Source organism: Eptatretus burgeri, chromosome 3 (assembly GCF_056783735.1).
Source record: "Eptatretus burgeri isolate ZD-2024b chromosome 3, Ebu_testis_v1, whole genome shotgun sequence".
Classification (NCBI taxonomy): Eukaryota; Metazoa; Chordata; class Myxini; order Myxiniformes; family Myxinidae; genus Eptatretus; species Eptatretus burgeri.
In genome coordinates this window covers 48,019,759-48,042,241 of record NC_140963.1, presented here as the reverse complement: position 1 = coordinate 48,042,241, position 22,483 = coordinate 48,019,759, and the positions used below count along the sequence as shown (strand labels likewise).

General features: G+C 44.7%; 1 protein-coding gene across 2 annotated transcripts in view; it reads left to right on the top strand.

Annotated features, from left to right (window-relative positions):
* LOC147029815 (ceramide synthase 6-like) overlaps nt 1–22,483 on the top strand; it is a 90,342-nt gene that overhangs the window by 18,728 nt on the left and 49,131 nt on the right. For both annotated transcript variants that reach the window (XM_085873168.1, XM_085873169.1), the window contains exon 3: nt 12,351–12,481. In XM_085873168.1, coding sequence (XP_085729294.1) covers nt 12,351–12,481 — 131 coding nt within the window. The remainder of the gene's footprint in view (nt 1–12,350; nt 12,482–22,483) is intronic.

Here is a 22,483-nt window from a genome sequence, read left to right as displayed (position 1 = left end):
GTATTTATGGTGGGTATTCATGTCATTATACATTTAGTGATGTTCTGATTGATTTACTGAGTTATGTCTTTTGTATTTAGGAAGGTGAAGTTAGATTACATGAGGTTTCTGAACATCAGCCCCCCAGGAATGCATCTTTGATTTATAACACTATGTCTATGGGAAAGTCTTTTTTGCTATCCACACTACTTTAGTGGAACATATCTGGTTCATATTAGTGAGGAGTGCCAGTACACATGTTCCATGAAATGCGATCAGTAGGATCAGATAATGATCAATTCAGTACATTATATGAGAGTTCAATATCACAAAGCAAACTGTTCCAGACAACGATACCAAACAAACTGCCCTGATATCCATTTTTAACCAAACTCCATGTGGTTCTTTTCATGGCAACACAAAACGTACTGTACAATGTAAAAAGGTTGTGTGAATTTATGAGGAAAGTTCCAGTATTTACTCTTATTATTCTGCTAGCCTTGTTTATATTGCTTCAATTTTAATCTTCATCTCCTAATTTTCTTTTTTTAATTTAAAAAAAATGCATTTTTTACAGTTTTGTCGGCTCAGAAGACCTGTTAGAAACAGAAATCATGCACTTGCATGCAAACAATTCACAGGACTTGACATCAGACAAACACGGCCATTGACCTTGAGGATCGTTACTTCATAGAAGAGTGATCTTCACTATTTTTTTTAGAGGGAGACCACTTTTGCCGATAAGACATCAGTGTGACAGCCGCCACACTGCCTGCAGGATGCCGTAATGACTGTTATTAGGCCCCGCCTCCGCATACTCTTCTTCGTTGTGGTTAAGTGGCCTGCAAGCATAATTGTTTGTATTCTGCCACCTATTGATGTAGTTATGTTACTTTTATGCTTCACGTTGGAACACTCATTTGAAGCCATTGGATCAATTTGACAGCATTTATGGCGGATTATGATGGGGTGTTTTCACATTTGTGTATTATTGGCGACACGTCAGGGGCCGCACTTTTGGCCACCAGTGGCTTGTGGGCCATGCAATGAAGAACAGAGTCCTAGAACATATTGGGAACTGGTAGAGCCGTCTAGTGGTGGTGCTTTTTCCTTTCCCCACAGCCAGTGGAGAGCTTTTAGGGAGAAATCTCCCTCCCTAAGGGACAACAATCCACAGGGTATGTCCATGCTCTGTCCTCAAAATGCTGAGTGTCGAACGAGGAAGCAGCATGTACCATTTCTAGTCTTTGGTGTGACTCTGCCAGGGTCAGATCCGAACCGTTGACATCCCAGATTCAGAGCGGACGCTTTAACCACAAGGCGACTGAGTCCTTTGTTGTGCTACATGAGAGTACTTTATATTCCCACAATATATCTTTGGTGTCTTCAAATCCAACACCTTGAAAATGGAGGAGGAATTTTTTATTTATTTCTCTGCCAGCCAATAGAATAAATAAAGCTGTAAAACTGAATGTGGGATTATTTACAATCTGAATGAAGGTGGTATGATAGGATGACATTTTGGGTTTAAAAATTCAAGTATAAAGAAAGCATTGCCGTATTGTTGCGAATTTGGAAGCTTACTGCACACAACAGCCAGGTCCTATAGATCAGCTATGTCGGTAAGTATGTGTTCCTAGTTAGGGTCCCGTCCTATGTTTAATGGGTGATTAATTGTACGTGTGCTGTGAGTTATTTTGATAGGATTTAAATTACCAACAACGACACCTGCCCTCGCTTCCTTCCACCATCATCCACCGGCACCATTGCATGCGTGCGTGTCAGCACGTACGTGGGCGGAGTCCAGTGTGCTAGGTGGGGTTTCTCTGGACGTTGGTGTGCTGGCTTCGCCCCAAATATGGGCACAAGCGTTACGCTCTGGCTTCGCCCCAAATATGGGCACAAGCGTTGCGCTCTGGTTTAGCCCCAAATATGGGCACAAGCGTTTCGTTCTGGCTTGGCTCCAAATATGGGCATAGAGCGTTCTCTCTGCCCAATGAGGGAGTGTGAGCGGGGGATAAGAGAAGCACGCGTGGACCAAACGAATAGTTGTTGAGAGTTGAGAGTTGTCTTCTGGTCTTCGTAGGAATTGTCTTCTGGTCTTCAGACGGCTGGTGGTCTTCTGAAGCCAGTCGTCGCCTTCCTGGGGTCCTGCCAACAGAGCGTCTTCTCTTGTGGCTTGTGTGCCTGCGAGCCTGTCCCGCGAGGATCGCCTGCCTGGGCTTGGAGCGGCATTGTGTGGCGGGTTCGAGTCCTGCCACACCGGATCGCCGAAGACCGCACGAGGCTGAGAGGTCCGAGAATAGGCTCTGACCTCCAGCTCGCCTTTCCTCGAGCTGGAGGCCTCCAATAAAGACCTGACGGGTCCGTTTCTTTTTGGGTGTACATATGTGTGTGTTTGTGGTGCCATTCTATTAAGTAAAACTGCATAAGTGCTTGTACATAAATTGCTATTCCTTCAGTATTCGGTTCACTCTGCCTTCTTGTGTGCTCCCCTGCCCCATGATAAATAAATATCCCTTTTGTTAAATGCTCCAGCTGGTTTCTATGTTTCTTTCATTGGCTTGGCACCGTGTGTTTTGAGAATTAGTAAGGGCGTTCGGGCCGTTAAATTGTTCATTTGGTCTGACGGGCCTTGGTAATCTCCGCTCAGGTTACACACGGTTCGGGCTCGGTAATGACTTGTTCCGTTCGAGGTCCGTCGAGAGTGTGAATTCCCCGGTAGCTTTGTCCGCGTGGGTAATTAGGTATATTGAAGTTTGGCAATTGACCCTACACCACGCGGTCAAATTATTGGCGATTCATGGTCCAGTAAGGGACCCGTACCTTTGAGACTTATCCAAAAGGCACGACCTCAATTCCGGTGTGTTCGGTGGAGCCGACTCTACTGCTCCCTCTCGTGGTCGTGCTCGCCACCGATACCCGGCCCCACAACAGTATATGCAAACTGCTTGTACTTGTCAATTGGTTGATTTATTTCCTGCAAGAATGAGTATAAACATGTGCAGGACATGTTCATTAAACATGGCAGGTAAGACTGAACAGCCCATCAACATTGTATCCAGTTAACTAAGCCATCCACATTTTGTTCTTAGGATACAGGATTATGCAAGATTTCCATAAAGTCCCTGTGCAACTTTGAACTTTTATAACTTTTCATGTACACATGATAGAAAGAAACTATAAATGGCATATGAAAGCATAATTCACGTAAAGTTTTGTTAGTGTTAATATTGTTACGAATATTGTTATCACTCTTGGTAAAGACACAATTCTCATGGGTTTCTTGAGGAGTTGACATAATTGATGAGGCAACTTCTATGTGAGTTGTAAAATCAAACAGACAATTACCACATTAGAGGAACAGAAAAACCTCAGGAAGTCTGGCAACATTAAATAGTCACCAAAAATCAATGCATGGTCTTCTCTCAGGGAGTCGCACATAATTTTTTTTTTTGGAAGAAGCAACAGTCAATGGTGAAGACTAATTTGCAATGTTGTAGAATTTCTTTGTTCTTGAATTACAATGACGAAATCTCACATATCACCTTGTACCAGCAAAACGAGGCTCCCTACCACTGTGCTTCAAATATTTGACGGTTCTTGAATGATGTCTTCAGAGACAAGTGGATCGCGAGATGTGGACCAATTGCTTGGCCACTTCGTTTGCCTGACCTGTCCCCATTGGACTACATTTTATGGGGCCATGTAAAACTGTTGTTTACTCATCAAAACCACATTCTTTGGATGAACTTAGGGCTCTGATCACAAATGCAATTGATGTAATTGCTCAGCAACAACTGGAGAATGTTTTCAGCAAGTTGGAAAACTCAGATTGAATGATGTGTTACAAATGATGGCTGTTATGTTGAAGCCTTTGAACTATATTGTGTAGAAATTGGATGAATTATGCTTTCATGCACCATTTTTAGTTTGTTTCTATCAAGTGTACATCAAAAGTTATAAATGTTCAAAGTTGCATCAGGACTTTATGGACACCTTGTAAAGTACTACTTTGATTTTATTATTTGACCATCATCTTCTATTTATGGTGAAATGTGTCATTCAATTTGTCTAGCCTTGTATTTCAGCACCACTCTTTTATTGCTCGACTAGTAAATACAACCCGTCACTTTGCTGATGGGAATATTAAGGGGAAGGGAGTAAAAAGGAGAGGAGGGAGAATATGATGAGAGGAGGGAGGATATGATGAGAGGAGGGAGTGAGGAGGGGTGGGGAAGGGAAGGCAATGTGAGGGGAGGGCAAGGGAAGGCAGCATGACGGGAGGGCAAGGGAAGGCAGTGAAGGGAGTGTCCATCCGGAAGTAACCACCGTCCAGACACGTATGGAGATAACCACCGTCTGGACATAGCCACCATCCAGAAACAAGGAAATAACCACCGTTCGGATACATGTGGTGATAACCACCATTATCCAGGCATAACCACCATCCAGATTATTTGGAGATATATATATATATATATATATATATATATATATATATATGTATATGTATATGTATATATATATATATATATATATATATATATATAATATATATATATATATATATATATATATAGAAAGGGAGGGGGTGGGGGAGACAGAGGTAGAGGGGAAAGATATGGGAAGTGGGAGGGGGGGTTGGGGCAGAGGAGAGGAGAGGGGGGATTCCGACAGATGTGATGTCTAGTTTAACAGCACACATATTGATGAATCACCCTGCCTGTGAAACACCGGGATAACAGTTTATAGCTGGGTCAGGATTCAGACCCAGGCTCGACAGCTTAGAGCGAGCATGCGTACCTCTTAGCTTTGCTGCCATGATGTGGCGATTCATTACTTCATAAAAACTGAAAACATTTTTATTAACCTCCGCCATCGAAGATGGACGGAGGTTACTGTTTTCACCCCTGTTTGTTTGTTTGTTTGTTTGTTTTATGAACAGTATTACGGAAAAACTCCCAGACGGATTTCGACGAAACTTTGTGGGGTGGATTAGGTATGGTCCAAGGATCATGCCATTAGATTTTGGACTTGGTCCAAAGTCCAATATGGCCGCTATAGCGGCCATTTTGAAAAAATATTTGAATTTTTGTTTTTGCATTTCTACATGTTTTAAGTGATTTTCAACCAAAAAAAAAATAAATTTGTTAGAGAGAAAAAAAAATTTGCACCTTTTTTTTTTCAAAAAAATTTTGATTTTATTTGAAAAATATTTGAATTTATTTTTTTGCATTTCAACATGTTTTAAGTGATTTCCAACCCCCAAAATATAATTGTTAGAGAAAAAAAAAATTTTGCACCTTTTTTTTCAAAAAAATTTAGATTTTTTTTTGGCATTTCTACATGCACGTCGATCTAGTTTAGTTTATTACCTTCGCATTCTGCGAAAGGTTATGTTTTGGTCGCGTCTTTATTTATTTATTTATTTATTTATTTGTAATCTTGTGATTCGTATAACTCAAAAATGATTAAACCGAATTGCATGAAATTTGGTGGGATGATTGGTTATTAGCCAGGAAGCATTCGATTAGATTTTGGGATGGTTCGGGTCAAAGGTCAAGGTCACGAAAAGGTCAAAATCGTCTTTTTACGATAACACGGTCAATTTTTATTCAATTTGCATGCAACTAACGCCAAAATGTTCAGAATTCAACGCCTCATCTTGTGATATGCAATATGACACAATGATGCCCATACTCTTGTTACCGGTTCGGGGTCAAAGGTCAGGGGGGTCACGACCTTGAAAAATATGCGGTTTTTGTCATAACGCGGTCAATTCTTGTCCGCTTTACATGAACCCAGCACCAAAATGTTCAGAATTTAATGCCCAATCTTGTGACACAATGACGTCATAACACATGTCACCGGTTGGGGTAAAATGTCGGGGGGGGGGTCACGACCTTGAAAAATATGCGGTTTTCGGCATAACTCAGTCAATTCTTATTCGATTTGCATGAATCCAGCATCAAACGAGATTACCTTCTCTTGTTGAAACGTTGTATTCACCGAGCTTGCGAGTGAAGACTCGCCAAAATGACGTGAGTTGATTGTTGTTTAGTCCGTAGCCCCCGAAAGTCGGGGGGGGGGTCATGACAATATAGATATGTGATTTGTGTCATAAGACCATTCATATGAAACCAGTTCCCCACACTCATACCAAGAACAAAAAAAGTAGTGGCGGCGAAGGTATGCGCTCTATGAGTGCCCGTTCTAGTTCAATCGTGGTTCAGTAGAGTCTGATCCGTTTTGATCTACAATGAATAGGATATCAGGTTCACTTAAGTGACCCAGCAGTATTGGCGGCGGAGGTTTTGCACTCTACCGAGTGCTCCCCCTCTAGTTTAATCATCAAGATCATATAATTTATTTTTCTTTCCTACCTCCGGTAACGAACCCTGGTATCGCCATTAAAGCTTGAAAAACGCGTGTCGTGGGCTGAGTATCGGCGGCGATAAACGACCACGAGGTGGAGCAGTGGAGTCATCTCCCACTGAACACCCGGAATTTAGGTCGTGACTCGGACAACTCCGAAAGGTCACGGGTCACTGAAAGGACCGTGGTCGTCAATATTTCGACGGCGTGAGGTAGGGTCCACTTGTCTAACTCCAATTTACCTAAGTACTCACGCCGTCCAACTACCGGGGAAACCACGCTCTCGGCCGACTTTGTCCGAATCGAGTCACTATCACCGACTCTGATCCGGCATAATTGAGCGGAATTACCAAAGCCACGCCGGACCAAATGAACAATTTACCGGCCCGAACGGCCTTACTAATTCTCAATACGCACCATGCTAGGCCAATGGAGGAAAGCACAGGAAACGAGCTGAAACATTTAACAAATGGATATTTATTTACAATAGGTAGGGAAGGAACACAGAAGAGCAGAGTTATCCGACTATAAGAAATGAAATGCAAATAATGTACAAGGCACTTATACAGTTGCTACTTATAGACGGGCCCACAGACACACACACACACACACACACACACACACACACACACACACACACACACACGGACCCCAATGGTCTTTATTGAAGGCCTCCAGCTCTAGGACAGGTGAGCTAGAGACCAGAGCCTGCGCTTGGACCTGTCCACCTTGTGTGGTCTTTGACGATCTGGCTCGGCGGGGCTCAAACCCGAAACACGATGCCGCTCCAAGCACCAGGGATGGAGGAAAAGCGTCGGACGCCAGGTGGACGAGATGAGAGACGACCCAAGCACTGCCAAGCTGACCAGACCAGACGAGTCGATCTCCGGCACCTCAAACCCGATCACTACCAAGCCAACCAGACCAGACGAGTCGATCTCCGGCACCTCGAACCCGATCACTGCCAAGCCGACCCTGACGCTGATGCCCAACCCTGACGCTGACGTTCACACTGACTTCCTCCTCTGATGCTCACCCTGACTCTGACTGCTGTTCACCCTGATGTTCACCCTCTTTCCAAGGCCCTGGCATTTCTTATATGGCATTTCTCCTGCGGGAGGGGGTGTCATGGGAAGGATCACCGTCTGAGACGTCTCACCTCCCATTGGTCTGGGGTTCGTGACAAAGTCGATGTCTGTGGTATCTCACGCCTCCCATTGGTCGAGGGTTCATGAGAAAGTCGATGTCTGAGACGTCTCGCCTCCCATTGGTCCGGGGTTTGTGGGAAAGTCGCCCTCTGAGGCGGCCTGACCTCATTGGCCGGCGTGTCGTGGGAAAGTCGAACTCTGTGGCCTGATTGTATGAGGGGCACGCTCCTGCTTTCCTGGGCGGAGTCTCGATCTGAGGCGATGGAAATCTCCTCCCACGTACGTGGTTGAACGCACGTAGGCAATGGCGTCAGTGTGAGGAAGCGAGGTGAAGGAGGTTTGTTGTAAACGAATCTCCGCAGTGCACACATATAATTCCCGTTAGACACAGGTAGGGGGCCCTAACTATAAACACACACTTACCGATATAACTGATCTATAGGGACTCTGTTGTGTGCGATGGGTTCCAGATTCGTAACACGTGCACCAAATGGCTTCACCAAGCACGGAACAGTTGAACAAACTTTTAAAAACCAAATGTTTGATTTTTATTTGTATTTATCTCTGCTGAAGTGATAGGTCGTATAATGGAAGATCGTACAAAAAGGGGAATCATCGTGTAAAATAAAATTTCACATTTTCAGCGAGCCAGCCACCTCCTGCTGTACCACAGAGCAACATGTTGCCAATGTAAGCGAGTGGCCCTGACCTTTGTTTGTCAATTGTGTGAATGTTGCAGAATGCTCACGAAGTGGCTAAAGCACTCAAGGAAGCACTCCAATGAAATGGTTGATAAGGAACGGCTGGCTTGGCAAGCAATGATCTGTCATATGAAACACCTCCTGGAGATGCCCAAGCAATGTCCGAATTGGACACATTAATATTTTATGTTTGTGGGAACTGCTGCTAAGTTCATTTCTGAAGCTTAAATTTTGTAATTCGGCTTAGTGTAAGAGATTCTTGAGATTATGGCATGTGCGCAAATGAAATAAAGCGATGAACGCTGGTGTTTCCAGGCGTTTATAAGCATTGCAATGTATCCAGCAATTCGTAGCTATCCATCCATCCATTGGGTACTATACTCTGTGCAGAGTGTTGGTGCTGCTGAAGCAGTCTCCTGGGTTATTGGGCACAATCCTGGATGGGTCACGATTTCGACGCAGGATACTCGAACGGCTCAATCATCCAGCAAGCTGGTACTCATTTTGCCGACCTCGGAAGGATGACAGGCTGAGTCAACCCCATCTGGTATTTATTCAATGGCCAGCAGGATTTGAACTCAGGACCCTGGGATTTCAAGCCTGCTACCTTAACACCTGCCAACATTAAGACAACACCAGGCATATTTGTATATATGATGAGGCATTCAATCAAATGAGTGAGGAAAAAACTTTATCTTTGTTTTGTTTTGGCCTGTTCAAGACATGTCAAGATGGTTGAGGAGGCCCAAAAAATGGTGGCTTCAGACCCCAGCGTGGTAACCCAGGATGCGCCTGAAGGCAGCATCATGAGCAAAGTGGCTGAGGATGCGCCTGATAAAGGATATAATTCAATAAGGCTGTTAATTATCTTCAAAAGGGGTGTTTTAATGTACCCAAACACCCGATTTTCACTCGTGCACGTCCTTGGAGTTCCCTTATGCATGCAAAGTTTCAGGCTGCGAGGTTTCATTGTTTTGGAATTATGGAAGGGACGCATGCACGCACGCATGCACGCACGCACGCACGCACGCACACACACACACACACACACACACACACACACACACACGTACACACACCCGATATGGTAATACATTTTAGATACGTACACACGCATAAAACACATAAAGACGACAAACACATATTTACCTTTAAACAGAGTTCATTGAAAGTGAAATTAAAGTGGGAAATTAGCAAAATTCAATTGAAAAATATATCAAGGCACAGAACACAAAATGTCGATCGATGCTTTATGCCTTCACAGCAAGATCATGGCAAACACCTGGTCTGATGGACCTTATTGTTTATTATCCCCCGCCAACCAACGAAGTTGGCGGGGGATATAGAAATGGGTTCCGTCCGTCCGTCCGTCCGTCACATTTCGTTTCCGGAGCTTAACTACAAATCCCCTCAAGATATACTGTATTTACGAAATCTGGTACACATATCAAGCAAGTGGTGAACTGGTGCCTTTTGATATTTGGAGATTTCCCCCAAAAAGAATTCTGTCACTTTCCATGGAAACAAGTTGGGTATTAAGAAATAATTGAGGTTAACCTTTATTTCCAGACCATAGTTGCAAAACTATTAACTATTTCTTTATGAAATTTGGTACACACATCAAGAATAAATTGAACTGGTGCCTTTTGCTACTTGTCCTCATTTACTATGGCAGGGGATATCGAAGACTTTGTCTTCAACCGATGCTAGTTCTTTTTATATATGTATCGGTGTCGAAGTGAGGGGTGGATTATATTAGGAGATCACACAAAAGGTAACACAAAACGACATCCTGTAAAAAATCAAATTGCACATTTTCAGCGGATGATACACCTCCCAAGACACCAACCGCACAGCACGGCAGGGCCCAACACAGGCAGAAACGTACGTCTGTCTTATCGATATTCACTTGAGAGCATGGATACTTTTACCGAAACGACCAACCAAGCAGCTTGGAGAGCGCTTGCCAAGTGGCTTGAGCACTCAAGCAAGCACTCCAATGAAACGGTTAAGAAACGGCTAGTTTGGCATGTGATTAGAAACACATTAAACATACACTTCCCGGAGACACCTGAAATGTCAAGCCAGGAGCGCTGACATCTCCGGAGGTTTATAAGCATTACAATGTACCCAGCGATTCGTAGCTATGATGAACAGGCATTCGATAATATGAGTGAGGAAAGTGTAAACTACAACTTTATTGTAAAGAAATCGCTGTGGCCTGTTCCCAGTCAAGGCATGGTGGAGCAGGCCAAAAAACAAGGCGGCTTCAGACCCAGCGAGGTTACCCAGGAAACACCTTAAGACCCCAGACAGCAAGGTGACCGAGGATCGCCTGATGAAGGAAATAATTAAATATGGCCGTTGATCTCAATACCTGGTGTGGCCGGCAGACCTGTGCAACCCAGAACACTGAGGAAAGGGGAGGAGGGATTAATACTGAGGGTATCTAGGGTGTGTGTTTGAGAGGTGCAAGTGTAATGTGACGTGGGGTGCGGTGTAGTGTAAGAGGAAGAATGTGAGGTGTAAATCAGTTCGGTTCACTCTTCAGTTCGCTCTTGGGTTTTGCTCTGAAAAGAACAGTTGGTCAGGCTTGCCCACGTTCATTGCTCTTTTGCGTCCACAGTAGACGAGAGATGTATGGTAGAAGAAAGACTCATGAGAGATAAGATCCTATCGTATATTGTGTAAGAGTCTGTATGTGTAAGTGTTGCTGCAGGATGCATTCCGAATGAGCGACGTTGAAATGGAAGCAGTCCCGGCTCACAGCAACAATGCGTGACCCCACGCCTGGTCACGTTGACCCAACGCTTGTCCTTGCACCGCCGGTCTCCCCGGCGAGATCCGATGTCTGTCGTGCTCTGGTGTCTTCTGCTCAGCTCTGTCGCCGGCGATCTCTCCAGCTCTGTCCCCGGCGATACTGCTGCTTGGCGATACTATCTGAAATGAGCTGCGTTCATTCCTTTTATGAGCCTCAGATGAGGGGAGTAGCCAAACATCGGATCAAAAGAGGGTCTAACGAAATTGAGCTCCCCTTTTGGTCCATAGCAGTCGTAGCCAGGCCCCGAGTGCGAAATCCGGCTCTGTCGACCGCTGACAGGGGCACGCACTGGAGCTCCGACTTCTACATTGGGCCGTGGTTTTTGGAGGTGCTTTCTGGACCCGAATGTGCGCTGGTCTTCATTCAAATGTGGGATTTTAGGGAAATCCCTGCACTACGCGTAGGTCCTTAAATGAGCTCCAGCACACGTTCGCGCTTCGAGTTATGCCCCAAAATAACCCGACCTACATCTCCGTGTCCTTCGAGGCTGTGGTAAGTGTTCGATGAGTATGTGGCAGTTGAGGTGGTTGTAAAGTAGCAGGAGCACGTTGTGGCATTTGTAGTTAAGTAGCAGTACGTTGTGGCATTGTGGGGAAGAGGTGGAAGTTCCTTGTAACGAGATTATGAGTAATGGTCATGTTAGTAATAGAAAATGTAAGTGTGGGTTGTTGCGGGGATTTCTTGTAGTCATATGAAGTGGTTGTGGTATAATTTGTAGAGCAGAATGAAGGTGTGAGGTGAAATGGCGGTTGAGAATTGGCACGCAGTTTTGAATGGAAAATTAGCGCGCAAATGCATACGAGGCACTCGCGGCATGCTTGTTTGGTTATTATTAGTCTTTACTGATTTGCGTGCTTGCTTGCTTGCTTGCATGTTTCATGTGAGAGAAAGGGGTGTAGCAAAGGAGTGGAAGAACTGCATGGGCCGAAGATTAAATAGGTCCCAGAAGTCGAACTGAAGGAGTCCCACACAACGCATCTTTCCCCTTTACCCACCAGACATATGGAAAGGACTAATACACATCCGATTGAAATAACTGCCTTGGGATCGCTGTATGTTGTGTGCCATTGCCTTGGAGGCATGCAATTTTACAGAACCGCAACAATATTATATGAGCTTCCATTTTTAACATGAACTGTAGAGGTCTATCCCAACTGTCAAAAAGGAAATTATTGAAAGTGCTGTCATATAACAGTGTGTTACAGTGGTCATTTGCATTTTCTGTTGTGACTGGTATCAGGTGTTTCTGACAACCGATTCACAAGAAGTTTTCTTTGTTTAATTCTTAAGCGTCTAATTCATCATTGTGTGGTGTTGTTCCAGAGTCCCGATGACGAGAGGCTCCGAGGTCTGTCCAAGCAGTTGGACCTAGAAGAGCGCATCATCGAGCGCTGGTTTAGGCGGCGGCGCAACCAGGAGAAGGCCAGTGTCCTTGCCAAATTCTGTGAAAGCATGTGAGTTACCCTCCCAGCCGTAACACAGTTCACTGCTCATGCAGAAATACACTCTCACTGCATCAGAGTGTACGCACCTAGTTGTGTACTCACCCGATTTACCTTTATCCTGTTTATTATACATGTTTTAGAACTTATGGCAGAGCTAAAACTTTGTGAAAGTGAAACTTAAGTTCGTGCACGGTTTTGTCCAATGTGTAGGTGTTGAGTAAACATCTTATTGACACATATGAACTGAAACAGCAGAAACAAGCGCAAAATTTCTGAATTCTTTGTTTTGTTTTTTCGCCCATCTGCCATTTCATCACCCTACCTGATTTTTCCATTTTTGGTTATGGCCGTGCCTTCTTACGGTACGTCTTTAAGTATCGGTGCTTGTTTATGTAGAGCTGATATTCCCAATATTTATGACAAATTTTGGAAAAGTGCAAGAATATAATGCAATGCTTGCATCATTGGCTTTGCTTTTCGAATGGTAGAGTCTGTTGGAGACAGGTTGTTGTGTGTGCCTTGTACTATTTTTGAAACTCGGCCAGAATGTTTGGAATTCTTGTTCCATTCATTTAGAGGAATGAAAAAATTCTCAATGGAGTGCCATTTGTCAGACACACCTTGGATGTAGCACATATCGTTCGATGTATGAAATGTGTGTTAGGAGAGACCAGTACAACGCATTTCATGAACGAAGACAAATTTCACGTGTTTGTTTTTAAGAGCAAGTTGGTTACCATTTTGTTTATTTTTTCATGTAGAGAACATGTAACATCTTAAACTATTTGATAGGCTCACGGAATTTTCAGGTCCACCAAGGAAATTTGAATTGCTTTGAAGAAAATGTTTTTCCATTTTCTGCTTAAAAACAACAACCCCAAGAATCCTTTAGCATTTGCTGATCAGTTTCCTTTCCGCATCTCGCGTTGCATAACCAGCCAGCCAGTTGGATCAAAATGTTTACTTGTAGGGTGATTGATTAAACACTCCTTAAACACAGAAGCTTCTATCATACATGCATGAGGCTTAATTGTTGTGTTCATTAATTTATACTTCACACATCATGTCGCTATACTCTCTTTGGCTTGAGAGTAGGTTGTCATCCATGGGGAGGATATTCCTTTTCCCCCCACTGAGTGCGATGAGAAAGGTGGCGCCATTGTTGTGCCGTCACTGGTACCCAGAGTGCCTCGGGAAGTGACGGCACATCCCCCAAGCTCGGTGACTGTGTTTGTCTCATCTAACAGTCTTGTGTTGTGTCTCATGTATTCGTCTGTATGTCCGTTTGTGTGAGATGTGTGTGGCAGCTCCAGTATGATCCTTGGACCCTGTAAAGTAAATAAACAGAAAAGAAAGGTAGCTTCTTTAACAGTATGTCACAGCCTCAAAACGTCCAAGGAAATCTATCAGAGGAAGATGAATGTAAATGTGCGAGAGAGCTGTCATGGTAAACTCGAGGTTCTCATGTTTATCAAACCACTGCATACAAACTGCAACAAATTCTACTTTCCTTCCACCTTGCTTTGCAAAGTTGCGCAATGTAATTTGATCAGGGTGTCGGCGATACCCCGTCTACTCTTCACGAATGACACCGTGGGATCTTTAACGTCCATTGGCAGACGGGATGCCAAGTTTAATGTCCATCTGAGGGACGGTGCATACATTGATATGCATATCCATGCATGCAAGACACCAGGGTGGTAGCTTATAGCTGAGTCAAGATTCAAACCAGGGCTGGACAGCTGAGAGGTGCGTGTGCAGACATCTAGGGTCAAGGGCTTTAGGATAACCTGCCAGTCATAGTGCATTGTTTACAAGACTTATTTTCCACAATCTTGCGAGTGCAAATGTGAGAAAAAGAAACTCGATAAGAAAATGTCTGTGCCACCCTTGCCACTGTGGCAGAAATAATGATTATTTATCAATCGATCGACATGGACTAGTAGACAGATTAAATGTAAATATTGTTGCGGGCTGGGGTCCGGTTGCGAGAACGACCACTAGGTGGGGGAAGTTACGTCGTCTCCCACCAGACTCCCGGAATTGTAGGCCGTCGCTCACGGATAATTCCATGACGCGGCGGGTCGCTTAACTGACCGTGGACGCCAATACTTCAACCGCGTAGCGTAGGGTCTTCTTGTCTAGAACCAAGTTACTTAATTAACCACATGGTTTTGACTACCGGGGAACCACACCCTCGGTATGCCTTGCCCGAACTGGATCGCTCTACCAACTATGGTAGAGTACCAACTACCAACTCCGGAACGGATGCAGCCGAGCGGAACTGCCAAGGACATACCGGCTCGAATGAACAGATTATTGGGGATAAAGACCCGGCTGAACTTAGATCCGAACCATGCTGGACCAATGAAGGAAAAGACAAAAACGAACTGGGAACATTTCTATAATAATTTATTTACACTAAAGGAGGAAATTCATGTGGTACAGGAACAGGTTTATTGGTGTGTTATGCAGGGGACAGAAGAGAGATGTAGTGCGACAATTTTACAGCAACTTACAAAAGAGGACACAGAGCAGACTTGTCACAAGAATAATACAGGCAAGAACTAGAGGGGGAGCACTCGGAGTGCAAAACCTCTGCCGCCAATACTGCTGGGTCACTTAAGTGAACCTGATATCCTATTCATTGTAGGTCAAAACGGATCAGACTCTACTGAACCACGATTGAATAAACTAAACTAGATTGATGCGCATGTAGAAATGCCAAAAAAAAATCAATTTTTTTGAAAAAAAAAGTTGCAAATCACTTAAAACATGTAGAAATGCTAAAAAAAATTCAAATATCTTTCAAATAAAATCGAAATTTTTTTGAAAAAAAGTTGCAAAATTTGTTTTTTTTTTTTCTCTAACAAATTTTTTTTTTGGTTGGAAATCACTTGAAACATGTAGAAATGCAAAAACAAAAATTCAAATATATTTTTTAAAATGGCCGCCATAGCGGCCATATTGGTCTTTGGACCAAGTCCAAAATCTAATGGCATGATCCTTGGACCATACCTAATCCCCCCCACCAAGTTTCGTCGAAATCCGTTGAGGAGTTTTTCGGTAATACTGTTCACAAACAAACAAACAAACAAACAGACAGGTGAAAACAGTAACCTCTGTCCATCTTCGATGGCGGAGGTTAATTACAATGATCAAATCACTTATACAATGCTACTTATAAGACAGGTGCCACACACTCAGATGCACACTCAGACAGAATAAACCCAGTTGAATGCCAAAGGACTTTTGCAGCCACGGAGGGAGGGAGCTGATGTCGCAGTTCTTTAGGTACCTGAACGTTCCGAGAGAAAGGATGCTCCGTGGTGCGGCACCCAACAGGGGTTGGGCAGTTTGGCCCACAGCCGCACGTGTGGAGACCGTGTCTGTGGAGGAGCCTGAGTGCAAAGCATGGAGTCCAAGGTAGAACAGTGCAGCAGACAGGACCCAATGAGAGACCCGGTCAAGGTCGGGTGTACTCGGACCAGCACAACAGATGGGCCGCCGAGGCGAGACGTGGGCGGCCCTCCATGATCATGACCTTCCTTCTTCAACCAACAACCAAGGGACCAACTCGACCAACGACGTTCCTTCTTTCTTTGCAACCAGCCAACGAACCCACCGAACTCTCTCACTCTACTCTGAAGATGGTGTCGTAATTTATACATCCCCCTGGGCGGGGAGGGGCCTTGGCGAAGCTGACGTCACCGTCCACCCTGATTGGACAGGACCTTCATGGGGTCTCGCCCTTTATGGGCGGGATTTCGGCCAGGCCGGGAAAGCCCGCCCACTCCACGCGTGTTTGAGGAAGGTGGACGGTGGTACAGCCAAGATTGAATTGGAATGCCCGGGGAAGCCGAAAAGGAACTGCGGACGTGAAGCTTCTGCCTCGGAAAAACGAGGCTCCAGAGACGCAGGTGGACAGTGGATCGTGATGGAGGGGATATAAAGATTTATTAATCTAACTAAAAAAACATCGCAATGCACCCCCTTTGCCTCCCACTACACACAAGGAAGGAATATATCTGCACACACACTTAATGGCATAACTAACTTCGGGACAACTGTATGTTTGTATGCATACGATTCCGAGAACAGTAACAATATTATTGACTTTGCAACTGAAGTTGAGTAACATAATTTTAATTGTACCTTTATTTTTGTTTGTTCTTTCACCTTTCGACGACCATTGGGGTGCAGGTATGCCCCAAATCACTTTTAAAGTTCAACAAATTTTGTTTCAATTCTCAATGGTCCTCTGAAGGTTAAGATATATTTTCCACATGAGACGATGGAAAGCCGGAAAATTTGATGGCTCTTATATATTTCCTTTTAAAAATCCTTTCATGAGAAAACAGTTTTTGCTCTTTCTTGTTCTTTTTATTCGATTTTGTTTTTCAGTCATTTCTTTGTTTTATTTATATTCTATTTCACTGATAATTTCATTTGATAAGTATATATTGCAGATGATCAGCAAAGTACAAAGTTCTTGGTTTAACTTACAAAAAAAAACAACTTTACTTTCAAACATAGCCATCATGTAGGATAATCCAACATGAAACGTATATATGGACACCAAACATGTTTTAATGGGAACATTGTAAGAGAATACAACAATATGCAGAGATTCTAAGTGCAAGGAACATCATGAAGATCACCTTGCAAAACATTTTTTCGTATTCAAATCTCATAGAGTTGGTGGGGAGCAAGTTATTAAAAGTCATAACTCGAACGGCACTCTGGAGAGCACATACCTCCCCCAGGGTAAACGGTTTACTTTTTGGATTCCACTGATAAGCCGGATCCATATCAGGACCTCAACCAAAATCTACTCGGCTTGTTATTGTCACCTACCCAACTCATCCACCAACTTTTGTCATAATCCGTCCATAACTTTTTGAGATATCGTGCTATATATTGGTTTTGCCCCGATTTTTCAATGGTGAAGAATCTCTTGAAAAACTAAAAAGTTCTCCGATCCAGATCCAGATCTTCACCAAAATCGAATCGATTTGTCCATGTCACACAGCAAGCTGGATATAAGCTCAAACACAACAAGAAAGTTGCTGAACGAACAGGAAGGGAAAAGGGTGAATGAAAGAGTCATACAACAAATGAATGGAAAAGTAGGCTGAGGGGAGAAAACACAATAACCTGAGAAGGAATTTTGGGCAAGGTTAATGAGGGTGGAATATATGAGTATGGATGGGGTGGGTGACTTATGGAGGAGGAGTTGAAAAGCCATCTTGAAGTCTTGGATGGAAGAATGGGGTTTAGCAAACTGAGGAAGTTGGTTCTACAGGTGGGAGAAAAGAGGCACAATTGAGTGGAGGTGAACAGTGAGCCTGGCTTTTGGGACTGAATTTCTTCAAGAGGTTTGCCATCGCGAGCCACACGTTGACACATAAGAGGTGAAGGAAGTCAGCAAGCCGTGAGAAGAAGTGAACTTCGACACCGTAGGCTAAAAGTTTGAAAAGAAGGTAGAGTGCTTGTCTGTGTCAAATGCAACATTAAGATAAACTCAGTCATGCCATTGTCTTAAAGCCGTGGTGGGTATCGTGCCCTTGATCTTGAGCATTTATTTTAACTCTGTCTCCATCCAAGTCAAGAGTTTCTCTTCTTAGCCAGAGCTGACATCAAATATTCTTTCACGGATTTGTATTCCTCCTCATTGTTTGTTACATTGTTTCAAAAATCATCTCAACTTACAAACATGAATAACATTTGCCGTTTATTTCAGTTCCCCAAAAGAAAGAAAAAAAAGGAAAACATGGTCAAGAATGCAAATTTACAAGCGGTGCCATAACTACTGTGCGAGCTGCTACATTATTATGTTATCTGAAATTTAAATTCCAGATAAGGTATTGTCATCGCGCACCGTCCGTCCATCCGTCTCCTATTTCAACTTCTCCGGCCAAACCGCTGGGCCGATCCCGCTGAAATTTTGCAACATTCCCCTCCTGACTGGTAACAAGAACTGCAAAGTTCGTTCCAGTCACATGACATTAAGTAGGTCAAAATGGCCAATTTCATCATTTTTGGGAAACTGACGTAAATTCATTCAAACATCTTCTTCTCCAGACCCACCAGTCAGAATGCTACCAAATTTGGGTTACAACATTTGGCCAGGGCCCAGATCAACTAAAGGTTCAATAGTCCTATTTTAGCCTATGATTTCCTCAAAGGGCGGAGGAGCTCCTTGTGAGCCAACGGCCATCCATATCTAGTGCCCAACTGTGTCTGCGGACGTCCTCCTGCAGTTGGGTTACTTTTGTATTAGGAGGTTGGTGGCAGGATGTGCACTCCGGCCACCGTAAAACCCTTCATTCCGCAAAACACAAAAACACAAAAAAATCTGAAAACCCACTCCGTGGGAGTACCTCCTGTGCAGCTTCCCTTCGCAGGGCAGCTCACCGGATGACGGGATTGGGGCAAAGCCTTCGGGACCCCCAATCTTTGATGATAGGAGGGAAACCAGGGGGTAACATCCCTGGGTCAGATTGCGGGAGAGTGTGTCAGAGTGGTACTGAGGTGTCGTCCACCAGACGGCGGTCTCCTTGGATTAACCTGAAGCGGTCCCTTCGGGTGGGTGCCTGGAATGTCCTATCCCTAAGAGAAGATGATCACCTGTCTCTGTTATCATCTGAGCTCAAGCGTTTGGACATGGGGATTGCAGCTCTCTCTGAGGTTCGGAGACCGGATTGCGGAGAAATAATGATGGGTGGTTACACCTACTATTGGTCTGGTCGCTCTGAGGTTACCATACCCAAGGAGTTGCTGTAGCTGTGTCCAATAAGCTGACCCCAATGATAATTGAGGTAACACCAGTGAACGAGCGTATTGTGAGATTAAGGATTCGTCACTCCTTAGGTGTCATTTCCCTGGTCTCTGTTTATGCTCCGACTGATTGATCTCACCATGAAGGATGCATTCTACGCCACGCTCGAGGCTGTGGTTGATCATTGCCCCAGACGAGATACACTTCTAGTCTTGGGGGATTTCAATGCATCGACTGGAACTGATAGGGATGGTTATGAGACGTGTGTTGATCCCCATGCATCAGGAACTATGAACCAGAATAGCACTAAGTTCCTTGACTTTGCAAGAAGTCATGGACTGAGGGTGGCTGGTTCATGGTTTCAGCGCCCACAAGCTCATCGCTGGACTTGGTATTCCAACGCTGGCGGTGCGGCAAAGGAGATTGACCATGTCCTCATTGACGGTCGTTGGAGGATGATCCAGAACTGCAGGGTCTACCGGAGTGCTCAGTTCCTCAATACTGACCACAGGATTGTTGTAGCAACTCTAAAGCTGCACCTTAAATCCTGGAGAATGGTACCATCCCAGCCTAGGCTGGATGTTGCCAAGCTCAGGGATGAGAGAGTAGCTGAGGAGTTTGCGAACAGGCTGAGTGGACACTTGGGGGGGGGTCTGGGTGCTTTGGGGGGTCGTGAAGAGTTGTGGAGTGCCTTCAAGACCACCATCCTTGATGTTGCCGGTGGATGTCTTGGAAATCACCGCAGGGCAAAGAAGAATTTTGTCTCTCAAGGGACACTGGATACCATTGACCAGAGTCGCAGGGCCAGGCTGAATGGCAGAGCTGAGCTGTTCAGGGAGCTGAGGCGTAAAACGGTACGTGCACTGAGGGTGGACAAGGAGGCCTATGTGCGAGGAATCTGTGAGGGGGTAGAGCGTCACCTGTGGATAGGTGATTCTCGTCCCGCTTACAGGTGAATTTGCGCATTGCGTTCATCCAAGCCCATTCCTCGGAGCACTGCAGTTAGAGCAGAGAGTGTTAGGCTCTTGACAGAGGAGTCTGAAGTGAAGGCCCGCTGGGCCGGTTACTTTGAGTGGTTGTACCAGGCTGATCCCCCAGCTGTCGAGGTGGACGTCAAGGGTGTTACAATCCCTGTTGCTGACCCTCAAATCAACTGTGGTCCACCTTCGCTTGTGGAAACAAGGGCTGCAGTGAACTGGTTGAAATGGGGCAAAGCTCCAGGGATCTGTGGCATCCATGCTGAACTTCTCAAGGCTGGTGGAAATGCTGCACTCGTGTCGTTGCATGCAGTTTTGTGCTCTGCCTGGAACACAGGCATCATCCCAACTGATTGGAAGAGGGGCCTTGTTCCTCTCTGGAAAGGGAAGGGTGATCGCCAAGAATGCAACAACTACCGAGGGGTGACGCTGCTCTCAGTGCCGGGCAAGCTCTTTGCTCGGATAATTCTCGATAGGGTTCGCCACCATCTGCTTGAGCACCAGCATCCAGAGCAGTCAGGCTATACACCAAAGAGGTCATCGATTGACCGTATCCTTGCTCTTCGTGTCCTCACCGAACGCAGATGAGAGTTTCGGCAGGGGCTGCTTGCAGCCTATGTTGATCTCTGTAAAGCGTTCGATTCAGTGAATCAGGATGTCCTCTGGAGGATTCTTGGTCTTCGTGGGGTGCCACCAAAACTGATCGATCTGATGTCTGAACTCTACTCTGGTACTGAGAGTGCTGTGAAGTGTGGTGGTACCATGGCACCTGTCTTATAAGTAGCATTGTATAAGTGATTTGATCATTGTAATTAACCTCCGCCATCGATTACATATTGAGTAATCTTATTCCATCCATCCATCGGGACCATACTCTGTGCAGAGCGTTGATGCTGCCTAAGCAGTCTCCTTGACTATTGAGCACAATCCTGGATGGGTCGCCACTCCGACACAGTACACCAGCATGCTGGCACTCATTTTGCCGACCTTGGAAGGAAGACAGGCCGAGTTAACCCCACCTGGTATTAATTCAACAGCTGAGCGGGATTTGAACTCAGGACCCTAGGATCCAAAGCCCATCACCCTAACGATTAAGCCAACACCAGGCAACACCAGGCAGAAGGGTGCAAGACCAGAAAGGACACGGTTGAAGAATGAGACCACTGACATGTCAGCAATGGCGAAGTAATACTTAAGGCACTGTCACACCTTGACAATTTTGCCAGCGTATGCCGACTTATGAAAAATTTGTCTAGAACGCTGGTACACATCGAATACGTTATGGGTAAGTTTTGTATACGTGAAGAGCACGCTGAAAAACACTGCCATACGTTGTAGTATGCTGGCTTTCATCGTTGTACTTTGCAGTTGTCCTCAAATTTTAGCATGCTTGAAATTTTACGACGTATGCCGGCGTATGACTCACAAGTTCCGCTACGCTGCCCATAAGTTGTAGGCACGTTATGCGATCATTGACACATGTCGACACGCGTTACTTGTAAGTTACTCATCAGTTGAAACACGTCGAGGTAATGATTAGCGTACCCGAAACTTATTTATAACCTTTGAGTAACGTGTTGTAGGCACGTTATACGATCGTTGCACACACGTCGAACACGTTACTTGTAAGTTACTCAAAAGTCGTAACATGTCGAGGTAAAGGCCCAGTCAGTCACACCTTGACGTTTTAGCCAACGTATGCCGATTTTTGAAAATTTTTTCTAAAACGCTGGCACACGTTGAATACATTATGGGTAAGTTTTGATAACATTGAGAGCACGCTGAAAAACACTCACATACGTCATTGTACGCTGGCTTTAAACGTTGTACTTTTCGGTTGTCCTCAATTTTTTGCATGCTTGAAATTTCACGACGTATGCCGGCGTATGACTCACACGTTCCGCTACGCTGGCCACAAGTTGTATGCACGGTCTGCGATCGTTGACAGACGTCAACACATGCTACTTGTAAGTTAATCATAAGTTGAGACACGCCGAGGTAATGTTTAGCATACCCGAAACTTATTTCTAACCTATGATTAACGTGTTGTTGGCACGTTACGCGATCGTTGCCACACGTCGACAGACGTTACTTTTAAGTTACTCATAGGCTGAAAGACGTCGGAATAATGGATCGTCCTTGCGTCAGCGTCCACGGCCACGGCCAGGACACTTATTTGCAGCATTCTTCAAACTTTTCTTCGGCATGACGAGGATGTTCACACTTCGATGTCTAGCTTGGCTATGATTCCAA